At 40.7% G+C, this 11,741-nt stretch overlaps 1 protein-coding gene across 9 annotated transcripts in view; it reads right to left on the reverse strand.

Moving 5' to 3' along the window:
• The window catches only part of ptpn20 (protein tyrosine phosphatase non-receptor type 20), a 46,161-nt gene that overhangs the window by 13,814 nt on the left and 20,606 nt on the right, over nucleotides 1–11,741 (reverse strand). For 8 of the 9 annotated variants that reach the window (XR_015939446.1, XR_015939445.1, XR_015939447.1 and 5 more), the window contains 16 exons: nucleotides 11,112–11,189; nucleotides 10,015–10,122; nucleotides 9,798–9,914; nucleotides 8,875–9,053; nucleotides 8,640–8,744; nucleotides 8,381–8,474; nucleotides 7,613–7,698; nucleotides 6,189–6,375; nucleotides 5,524–5,738; nucleotides 4,464–4,562; nucleotides 3,717–4,066; nucleotides 3,249–3,483; nucleotides 2,445–2,615; nucleotides 1,957–2,131; nucleotides 1,416–1,626; nucleotides 830–867 (listed from right to left, as the gene is read on the reverse strand). Coding sequence is in view for 6 of the 9 variants with exons in the window: in XM_088634468.1 (XP_088490594.1) it covers nucleotides 830–867; nucleotides 1,416–1,626; nucleotides 1,957–2,131; nucleotides 2,445–2,615; nucleotides 3,249–3,483; nucleotides 3,717–4,066; nucleotides 4,464–4,562; nucleotides 5,524–5,738; nucleotides 6,189–6,375; nucleotides 7,613–7,698; nucleotides 8,381–8,474; nucleotides 8,640–8,744; nucleotides 8,875–9,053; nucleotides 9,798–9,914; nucleotides 10,015–10,122; nucleotides 11,112–11,189 (2,448 nt within the window). In the remaining 3 variants the exon portion in view is untranslated. The remainder of the gene's footprint in view (nucleotides 1–829; nucleotides 868–1,415; nucleotides 1,627–1,956; nucleotides 2,132–2,444; nucleotides 2,616–3,248; nucleotides 3,484–3,716; nucleotides 4,067–4,463; nucleotides 4,563–5,523; nucleotides 5,739–6,188; nucleotides 6,376–7,612; nucleotides 7,699–8,380; nucleotides 8,475–8,639; nucleotides 8,745–8,874; nucleotides 9,054–9,797; nucleotides 9,915–10,014; nucleotides 10,123–11,111; nucleotides 11,190–11,741) is intronic. The other variant, XM_088634467.1, reaches the window with a different exon arrangement.

Genomic DNA, 11,741 nt, shown 5'->3' on the forward strand with positions numbered 1-11,741 from the left:
AAACAGACAAGCTGCCTCACTGGCTGAGGAATGGGCTTCTTCACAAAAGGACGCGACAAAACTGGCATGAGGAAGAATGAAGTGAAAATAGCAACAGATAACAGACTAGATTAATTTTGCAAGAGCATGATGGCTTGATATGAACAAGGACCATATGAAATATATAACACCCATGAAAAAGAATAATAATATCACAGCTCATTTCTTTTAAAACTCTGAAAAACAAAAGACTTTAAGCTAACAAAGGTAAAAGACCATCATTAGAATACTGTACACTATAATTATGTTTGCATTCACGTGCTTTCTCACCTTATTACTCTATGTTCACCCAACTTAGAATCTGACATTTGAATAAATTCAGCAGCTTAACCCTCAACGCACCACAGATGGAAACAATACACAGTCTGGAAATCTGTTTTAGGCATTCATGAAACCAGATAAATTCAGTTTGTGGCAGGCTGGGTAAGGAAAAGACTGATAATCTAGTACACCTTCCACTTGATGCCAATTTAGGCCTCTAATATTTGTAGATAGAGACACTTATGGTGAATTAGGTTATCAATGGATAATGGGTCAAGTCCAGAGATTGCACAAAGTATGATTTGTATATGAAAGGCTTCATAGTGGTTGTTGGGCTTTTGAATATCAAATGGGAGTGTGGTTTCCGGACTGGTAGGTTGAGGAATAATGGTCAATGTGTGGCTGTTCATGTTTGTAACAATTCTGTAGTTTATTCCCACCTGGAAAAATATTTCAATTTTTAACAGTCATATAACTAAGCTTATTAGTGTCTTATGTGCTAGCTCTTTATTTGTGAAGGACACATTACCATTCCACCTTCCCTTGGGTACCACAGGTTGATCATCTCTGAACACGGGGGAGAAAAACAAACAAAAACACTGGTTAGTGCACCGATGATAAACCATTAAACTAACACGACGCTGAACATTTTTATAGGAGATAAAAAATCAGATCTCAATGATGTTGTAAAATGTCTGCAACTATTTAAAATTGAAATCTGTTCTTTTGGAGATGTCCTTTGAGAGCACATACAGTACTGTACACAGTATGCTTACTGACGGGCAGGGTTAAGAAATGTAATGTGATGTTTACTGGCACTTCAGCCTCAATGCAGTCGTAGGCCAAGATTTAATCAGAACTCCCCCTCCAGTTACTCGATGCAAATCAAAGGCTGGTACTATACTGCAGTTGGCCTCTTGGGTGACAGTGGTTTCTCTTACCAACTGAAAACTGTCATCATGTGCCTGGTTTGGAATTTGTTACTGGTAGGTGAGTTGGAGCTTTGATTCAATTGGAGATGTAGTACTGAATGAGAATTGCAAAGAGAGGAGAAATAGGTATTTAAGGCTATTTTCATACCACAAAAATAAATGCAAAGGTTGGGGAACCTTTACCTGGTGGCCTTGATCTTCACTTTGCGAGCGGCTGACTCGCAGGCTTTCACGGCTTCCTGTAAGCTCATTCCCATGGTGCACTTCCCACAGATGTACAGTATCTTGTCACGGGGCTGAAGGCTGCCCTCCTCACTGGCAGGAGAGGCAGAAACCACTTCCAGAACATAAATGCCTTGCCACTTGCTGCCAATCCCCCCTGTCAGCTTTATGCCTGCAGCAGCCGGGACAGAGCGAGCACATGAGGAAAAGGGGATTTTTACTGGCTGTTCACAGCCTTTGTGAGACAAAGCTGAATGCCAGTGAAATAATAAATCAGACATGGCTTGCAGTCCCATTTGGTTTAGCCCATGGCAGGCTCCTCTGGGGTTCTGGTTCGCTTGAGGGTATGTCTGGAGGTTTTGTCTCTGCTCCATCTACTCTCATGGCAGGTGAATTTGAATTTGCACACTCATCACACGCTATCAACACAAACGTCCCAATGATGTACTGTACTCTCCGTAATGACTTATTCAGGTCTGTCTGTGTACTTTATATTGCCTACCTAACTGTTCCCTTGGTCTTTTCAAGAGAACAATATCGGGGATGCTCTCTGGAGAAGGGGCTGCCCGCAGGTTCTGGACCGCTCGTCCCACCACCATCATGAGCTGATCAGGACAGGTCCTCAGAATGGACATGGCTTCTTCCTCTGACACATTTGTCACATCCTGCCCGTTGATCTGGAATGGGAGATTGGACGTATAGTACTAACATGAAAATAATCTTGGAAAGATTTTTATAAATGGACATGCATTTCATAAAATGTTAATTTGTATTCAACCTATGGATGCGCAGATTTTAAATTGCTAGAGTAAAATGAATGAATGGAATATGTTTCAAAAAACTTTTTTTTTCCAGATTTCACAAGGGCTACTTCTAGTATCTTATACTGTATGTGTCTTCTAAAGTTTTTCAAAAATGTAAAATGTTCATGCAAGAAACTCAACAATTTTCTAACTTTAATGACACAGGATCTTCGTTTCTCTTACGTACTGTAATTACTCTGTCTCCTGCTCTTAATCTTCCATCTGCTTTGGCAGGATTATCCAAAATATCTTGAATGTAATAGCAGCTGTCCAGTTTACTGCGAACAATGGTGAACCCAAAACTGCCACTTGGAGACTTTACTAATGTCACAGAGAGCTCAAATTCCTTCCGCAAATTCTGGAATATAAAGAAAAATGTGTTTTAAAGTGGGCAGCCTCACAGCTCTTGGGCTGCGGAGCCTTCTACGTTGCGTTTCCTTTCTTCTCTTTTCAGCACGGAATAAACCTCTAACTTGTTCCTTTTGCAGCCTACGCATGCTGACAACGCTCCACACCTCAACTACTTCAGCCTCACAGCTCTTCAAGTCCTGGATTCAACTCTCGACTGGCACACTTTCTGTGTGGACGTCTGCATGTTTTCTCCATGTTTGTGCTTCCAAACACATGTTGACTAGTAACTGGCATATCTAATGTGTCCCTGTGTACGCGTTCTAATGCAGACTGGTGTCTTGTCTTGGGGTATAGCCCTAGTTTGTACCCTGTGATTTGTGTCCACTGGGTTAGGCACGTGACCCTTCACAGTAACAATGATAGATTTTGGATTATGGAATAATGGAGGTTTTACATTCATCAAATGCTCAGGGATGAGCGAGTATTGAGAATGATTCCATAGCAGAGTTGTGTGGCCCTATTTCGGAGCAGTTAATTTTTTATTTAAAAAATGTACAAAAATACTCCCTACAGAACTATGTCTTACTATATTTCATATGCTTTTTTTCATTTTTATTCTGTAGTGCTCCCTCTCTCTCACCTTCCTGGGGTCTTTATCTTCCTTCTCTTCCTCCTCCTCTTCCACATCCTCCCATTCGGCGCTGCTGGAGGAGGACTGCTCCGCCTTGGCGTGGGCCCGGAGTGACGGCACTGTGACCGGGCCTGGGGGTGTGGCGGAGGCGGTGCTGATGGTCAGGTACTCCTCGTCAGCCCGCGAGGACGGCTTACTGAGTACAGAGTACCTGACTGTCCCATCTGTGTCCTCTGCTGCGCTACTACAAAAAGAAAGTTGTTGAAGAACACCAACAAGTTTTTCCGTGGCCTTTGTGTGTTTTCCACAGTTTATACCCCACGAAAGGAAGGCAGAAACACTTGTTTTCACGTCAGCATGTCAGCATTTTGCTCTACTTAGGCCAGTGCTTTGTCCTTTTTTTAAGGGCAAATGAAAAGGGTGCTGTTTTTCTCATTATAATGTGCTGTGTTCAACGATGGACAGATTGATCTTTACCTTTTACTGACTTTATTTCTATCGCTTTCTGAGAAGCACTTTTCTCTTACGTCTTCCTCCAGTGTAAAGCACGCAGGAGCAGCAGGCCTGTCCTCTGGGTGCTGATGGATACTCTGGTCCATGTGACAGCTACTGTGAGGCGAAGGAGCAGTAACTTCACTGTGCAGCTCAGTCTTGCTCTGGCAAGAGTCCACTAGCTGTTTTGGTTCTGCTAGACCGCCAGCTCGGCTAGGAGCCTCTTCGTCCGTCTTCTCTCTTGACGTGCTCTCATATTCATGTATGGTAACATCAGCCAGTTGCAGGCCAGTCAACCTCGATTTGATTTCTTTAGTGGGAGAAGGTGCTGGAGTCTAACAATCAAACAACAGAACAGCAAAGCCTGTGAAAAGGCTAATTGAAATGAGAAATATTGTGAAGCCAACAAAAACATGGTAGAATTACCAAACGTTTTTTCTACTGTATTTTTATGCACATTTTATTCACGTAATGAAAAAACGTATTTTAACGTTTCATGTTGAACTTTTTAGGGCTGTGCTATGAAATACAAATAATTTGAAGAAATTGAAACTGAAAACTTGGACCTTGGACAGTTTCAAACGAATTCCGTTCAACTGTAATTAAATTAGGGGCATTTTGTCTATCAACTGGATGTAAAAATAAGATTAATCTCTTTTGAGGTCAATATACCCTTCTGAGAAAATCAGTTTAGAGCGCTTAAACACTGGAAGAAGCTGCACTGTGCCTTACCACCGCACTGACATCGACTTCAGGAAGCAGCCCAGGAGCTGGGCGGCACAGGGACAGTGTCACCTCCTCAGGGCCCCCCCGCAAAAGATGGAGAACATCCTGCATGTGAAGAGAAAAGCAAGAATATCTCGCTGTACCGGCTGCCAACAGGCTCTTGCCGCTCTCTTGGAGACTGAACTTGCTCAAGCCAGCTTGTTTTTTCATAAGGAGTAAAGCGGCACCAAAGACGAACCCTCAAAAGTACCTGTCCTTGTGATTCTATACTGTACTTATGTTGAAATGGTAAAAAACGCATCATGCGTGACAAAGGAGGAATTACAGAAGAAAGAATAGACTGGCTGAGCTGTGTTCAGAACATCCAGAAGCACCACACCCTGCCGCTGTCACGGACGTCCAAAGGGACTAACCGTGGGGAGCAGGAGAGCGGAAAAAGACCCATATGCGTAGCGGCGAGACGGGAAAAAAGGCCCGGGCTCATAATGCAAAGAGTTCAGGAATGCCGTATAGAAACCTATGCCCTCAGGGAGCGGACGTGGGGCGCCCTGGTGCTAGGCGGGTCTCAGGACATCCGAACGTCAATGCTGAGCGAGGACAGAGTGCAAGACCCGGAAATATATAGCCCAAGGAAAAGAGAGGGACAGGAAGGACAGCAGACCGGAAACTAGGGACAGGACAGAGAAGGAGCGCCCTCTGGCTGCAGAGGGCGTGACAGCCGCATCTCCACGAGTTCAAAAATGGATGGGTTATTATACAGTACATACTGTAACAGAGAAGTGGCAGTAACTTTTTTGTGCACAAATGGGGTTTTAATATGAAAATGAATTCTTTCTGAGAGACACGTAATGTCTGTGTTGCTCATAATGATTCCTTTTGTTTTGCTGTCATTTCTAAGTTTGCTCCGGCGCTTATTAAAATCCTTACCAATTTTCATAAATAGGGTACAACTTAGTTTTCTGGTATAATTCAGAACCAAATCTGATTCAATTTTAGTTTTAATGGGCCAAACATTTCCATGTCGACAGCTCTTGAAAAGAAATACAAGACCTTGTTCTCTTTTTACCCAGTACGACATTCCTTTCACAGACTTCTTATTGACAGCCAGAATGACGTCTCCAACTTCAATCTTCCCACTCTCCTCTGCTGGCTGTCCAGGGAATAGCTTCTTGACTCTGAAAATGCCTTTGTGGTCCTCTGAGATGGGGCTGCAGTCTGTCCACAGGAAGCTGAAGCCGAGGCCACTGAGGTTCTTCTTTAACGTCACTTCAAAGGTGTTGTCTGTCAATAACAAGCTGTTTGAATTCCACATCACGTAAACAGCTGTCATAATTACATTATTAGGAGAACAACACTAGCATTACCATGACTTTTAATTCAATACATTAACAGTTGTATGTTAATGTATCTAAAGTACATGAACAATTATTGCACACACAACATTACTGGATGTCACACTGTCAAAATGGCTAAAATAAAAAAATAGAATAAAATGCAAAAGGAGAAATTATTTTTTCAGAAGAAGTATTTTTCAGGAGTATGCGAGGGCAGGGGTGAATACTAAATTAAATACCAGAAATAACTGATGTGAAGTTGCTTTAGCACGGAGTCTTTAGGGCTTAGAAGCCGTATTTCAGCTCTCAGGATGTGTGCGTCGTGTTTTCAAGGATAGCAACTACAGTGTTACTGTCAGGCTCAGTGCAGTGTCTCTGCTCTGCTGTTGTGTCTTACCCTCTGCCACAAAGCTGTAGTCCTTGGCTTTGATAGACAAGGGCGTTGCCGTGGAAACGGTGGCATGGTGCTCTCTGCTCCTGTGAGTGGCAGCTGGGGCTGGTGGGGCTGCTGGTGCTCTGGGGCTCTTGGCGCCGGGCGGCTCTGGAGCCCCGTGCTGCTCCCGCCGCAGAACGAGGTGCACAACCTGACAAAAGAAATACCAGGAATGCATTGTGTGCAATGCAGAGGACATGTATGCAAACTGTTTTATCCGTGTGCTGTTTTTCTTCTTTAGTGCTTCTGGACACTTGACACAGCTACCTTCCTTTCTGTCCCATTAACACACAATGCCAACTCACTTAGTCCGTGAGTTGCTGCTTCTCTATCAGGTAAAGGATCCTGCACAGGTCTATCAGAGACGCCCTTTTAGATGAACTAACAGAAAGAGTTTATATTTGATGTTTGTATTATTTAATTCACAATTAGACAAGTAAAAATAGCAACACACAATAAACATACAATACATATGTAATGCTCCCTGCCAGTTCAAATACAAACTAGCCTGTCTGCAGTGTATCAGACATGCAGCATCTATTTTCACATCATCAGATGTCTCAGAGCAATAACACACTGGTCAATGAAATTGGTATTGGCAGAGACAGGCAGGGCAGGGTCCATCTGAAAGGCTAGGACCCCTGGCAGATGACTGTGTGGTAGAAACCTTCAGAGCAAAACATCTTTTCTCCTAAGGACATGATGCTAAATAATTTGGAACTGGATGGCATGTATATGGGCCCATATAAAAAATGCTGTGATGTCAAAAAGTCACAATCAATTACATGGATGAGTGGAAACGGGAGTGGGGATCTACACCCATTACTGAAGGGTTTGGGTTCAAGTCTGCAGTGTTATATCCTTGATTAAGGCACAGGTCTTTACCGTGATTGTTTCTGGTAGCCATGGTCTTTCAGCTTTGCTGGAAAGTGCACATGCAAAGGACTGAAGACCCAAGTACTGGAAGTCTTGTACTTTTATGATTTTTCTTGTAGTTTCCTTCATCAAAAACTACAACAAATTCTGGCCCTGTGAGCTGCCGTAATGGTCTTTGAGTTTTCATAACTTAAAAATAAACAGAGTTTAACGACAGGAAATTGATTCCAGTTGTCAGATCACGTATACGCATACCTTAGCTTTGTGCAACAACCTGAATCTTTCAGGTACCATAAATAATATTATTGCTAAACATATGTCATTCTAATCTGCAAGCGACCAGAATATAGAATACGAATTTTTGTATAAAAATGCATTAAGTCCTGTTCTACACCTGCATTCTTTTTCCCCAGCAAAGCACCAGCACAGTGTACTGATGGATGATTTACAGGTTTAACCAATAAGTACGTTCGGTTGCCAGGCTGTGATGCATCCCTTGACTGCAAACAAACCTCTCCCGTGTTCTTCAGGCACTCCACAGCCTGTCTGTGAGTGAAGCTGCGCAGGCTGACCCCATCCACTTCCAGCAAGCAATCACCTGCCACACAGGAAGCAAGCAGACCATGACGGCCTCTTCGTTAGCCAGACACCACAAAAGATTCTGCACTGATAAATTCACCTTACTTCTACTCTACATAGGACACAACCAAATCTAAACGTTTTCCAGTAGCTAAAAGTACTTAAAGTTAATTACTTCTACACTTTTTACTTTAAAAGGTCCTAAACCCTTGTGATCTTTCAAAAAGGCGCATGTCTGATGCTCCTAAATATTATTTGATTTTAAAAACTGCTGGCCTGTATAAAACTGGAAATGCAAGATCTGTCGTACATTTTATCGTGGGTCTAACTACATTTCAAGTCAAATAAGGATTAAACAAGTATTACGGTAGTAAAGTTGAAATTATCAGGCCAAATAAAACCTATTCTTTCATATAATACATTTCTTAGAAGACAAACTGTAAACTGCCTTTGGTGTATAGAGATGATTCTGTCAGTGCACTGAAAAAGAAAAGGGCTGTGAATTTATTGTTTTAAGGACTGTAAAGTGTAGTGTCACAGGAAAAGTACAATTTCTATCTTGCATGCTAAAGACCACTGTTGATATAATAACATCATATTTCCATTTTGCATATGTGCCCACATATCTGCCTGCTACACCATTCTCAGCATCGTACAATAAAGTATACAAATAGTCATGCCAACAAGAGCTGATGAAGCACCTTTCTGGATGTGTCCATCTTGGTCAGCAGCTCCACCAGGCACTACAGCTTTGATATAAATTCCACCGTGACGAACACTGGTGTTAACACCCCCCTGAAAACACACAAAACTGACATTAGGACCCTCTTTAGGTCATAGAACAGGTACGGGTTTTTTGCTGATCAACATGAGTAATTAACTGCAGCTGCGGTCTAGTGCTCTGCAGATAAGGGAAACAGCTTGTGTTCTTTGACGTGGAAGAGATCCTCTTTCACCTACAGTGACGCTGATTCCCAGACTGCCATCAATCTTTTTCAGTTCCACGAAGTGCACTTCGCTTGGCATGACGTTGGCTTGTTGTGATTCTGATTGGCAGAGCGCGTCCTGTGAAAAACAAGAGTCCGAATTTTTTTTTAAGTATCCAGAAGTTAAGCCATATTTGTTTGATTTCATTTCCTTCAGTTTTCACCTGCACAGGTAAAATCAACCAAATTAAAGAAATGGAGCAGAAGACCTGTCCATCCAGGATTCGAACCGCAGGCACTTGTAATCTTCTCACGGATCCTGGAGTCACCATATTGGAGTCGCCATACTGTTCTGCTGTTGGAACTATGTGACAATCACACCTCTTCTCTACGGAGCTCTGGCTTCTATGTGACTTGTATTTACTATTATTTCTGCTTGTTGCTGGGTCTGTGTAGACAAAACATAATAAAAATATTCAGTATATTCAATAAAAGCGTTCAGTCTTCTAATTGTGTTTATACATCCACAATTTTATCAGGACAGACGAAATATCATTTCCAATATTACCATGATGATGAAAACAAAATGAAAGCTATCACAACAGCATTGCAGTCATTCTGACTGGTTTATTCAGTGCTGCCCAGCTTGTTTTTTAATCCACATGCACAGCAAAGCAAACTGGAAATGTTACGTTTTTCACCGTAAAATCATTATATAAAGCAAAGTTGACAACAATGAAAACAAAACAAAACTTTTATACATATTTTTTTAAGCAGAAATAAAGCGTTCTTCAAAGCACGTCCACAGTGTATACACAAACTTACAGGCATAAGATAGTGAAGTAAATTGTTACTCTGATGGAATAAACACTGACAAGAACTGACATGTTACTGCATAGCTCCATATGCATCTGTAATGCTTTAACCATGGGTTTCTAGTTATCCCTTGTTCCACACCTACAGCTCTCCCTGTAGGAGATAGATCCCGTAAGGATATCCTGGTCTATAAGTATGTCAGCTGCACCATTTTATTCCACAGAGTTCCCTCTACAGCAAATTGAACATTGAATAATCAGACTGGGCCTTGGGTTTTTCAGAACTGACTTGCTTCTGCCATTTATTGAAAGCAGTTCATGCCATGCCAGTTTTAGATCTTTAACAGCGTGACAAGCTATACAGAAAATAAACATACTTTTTGGTTGGGAGATAATGAGCTCCACATCCTCCGGACAGTTTTGCAAAATTCCTGCCGCCGTGTTGAACGTGACTCCCTCCAAGCTCATCTTATTTAGAGAAATCAGCCGACCCCCTGGTACAAAAGTGAAGAGGAAACCATAACAAAGACAAGAAATTCATGTCTCATTGTATTCATAATAAAACAACAAAAGACATCTAGCACACAGTATTACCTGGCTTGATTCGTCCATCTTTATCTGCAGGCCCATCGGATATGATGGAAGCAATAAAAATTCCAAGGTCTAATTTTCCTGTGCTGTCGTCTCCAACTATTACAAAGCCTATCACAAACAATTAACAGCGAGCGATAACAATATGGAGTCATAATGTAAATCATTAAATTCAGTTCGATATATTTCTGTGTATATAGACTTTTGTAGAAAAGTTACAATAATAAAGACTTCGTACTTTGTTTTTAAGATACTTTTTAAAGAAATTGGTTATTGACATCCTCCAACACATTTGACAGTAATAATAATACATTGTGTTAAAAACTACATTTATTAAGCTAATATTACAGCTGTCTCTTATTATTTTAGAATGTGGGGATATGATATTTTTCTACAAAAGGTCATGATTCAAATTTCTGACAAAGCCTGCAGTTCAAATACAGTATTTCAGAATTTAGAATTTATCCTTTATTTTATTGATTAATGGACATTCTCTAAAAGCAATTTTAAGGCTAGAAAGAGGCTAGTATGATCAGCATACAGTATGCCAAAATTTAGGACGCACATAAATGGGATAGAGCAGTTGGAGAACTAATTTGCACAAGCTACATTAAATAGAGTTTGTTATAACAAAACAGACCTACAATGAAATCCTAATGGAGTTCCATGACTGCTTTTCCGTGCAACAGTGAGACCAGACATTAGTCTGGCGTGATAACCAGTCTGTTATCAAAAATATTTTTCCCATAAGTCTGGTGGTAATTAAAATGAAAGTGGGTTTTGTGACAGAACGTATTGGATATGAAAGTCTCTTATGCAAGCTATTATCAGTGGTCCAAAAAGTGATCTCTTCATTCGTATTACACTATCGTATGCACCTGTGCTGAGGACTACACATACTATAGAAGCAGTTATAGTACTATACAGTACCTTCCTAGTAATGTCTCTCTAAAACTCCTAAGAATGTCCAGCAATCTTAAAGGCTGCCATTTCTATCTACGATGCAGGCTTGGACTTTGCTATGTTGGATTTTGCCTTTGCTCCAGGCCTCACACTCTGGCAATAAGCCCAGTGTCTTGGAATTTTCTCTGTTTACTCACCAAGGCCTAGTTTTGGGTCCTTCTTCAATGACACACAGATAATTTCTCTCTGTGGCATAGCAACTTTATTTTGGAAATCTATAATGCAAATATAAATAGACGATTATTAATGAGTCTTTACTGTACTTGTAAAACTTAAGCCCTAAGTTAAATTATATGAATCAGAATCAAACAATCAGAGACAGAAGATGAATAAAGCACAGTTTTTCCAACATTTGAAAAGAAGAAAGTGTAAAAAAAGATGCCAACCGACATTTAAAAGCAAATTATTAGAAAAAAATGAATATTTTTTCTTGATTGAACTTGCTTTTACTAGGATACAGTCTTTTGTATTTTATTACATAGAGGTTTAAGACAAGAACAACTCTACAGTCACATAACCTGGCATTGGTGGTATAACAGAGCAATTTACACTGGATTGCTTTAAAAGATGTGTCCTACTCTGTAAATATTTAAAATGCTGAACAAAACACACTTTGCTTTTCTTTCTTTTGATATTTCAACAATAATACCTTTTATCAAGGGTTTTCTTTTGTACATGATAACTAAAAGTGTATAACATAAATCAACCACTATAATGAGTCAAAATTAGAAATGATACTCCCATTTCTCCTGGTATGGCAATCCGTT

Source organism: Lepisosteus platostomus, chromosome 6 (assembly GCF_059453375.1).
Source record: "Lepisosteus platostomus isolate fLepPlt1 chromosome 6, fLepPlt1.hap1, whole genome shotgun sequence".
Classification (NCBI taxonomy): Eukaryota; Metazoa; Chordata; class Actinopteri; order Semionotiformes; family Lepisosteidae; genus Lepisosteus; species Lepisosteus platostomus.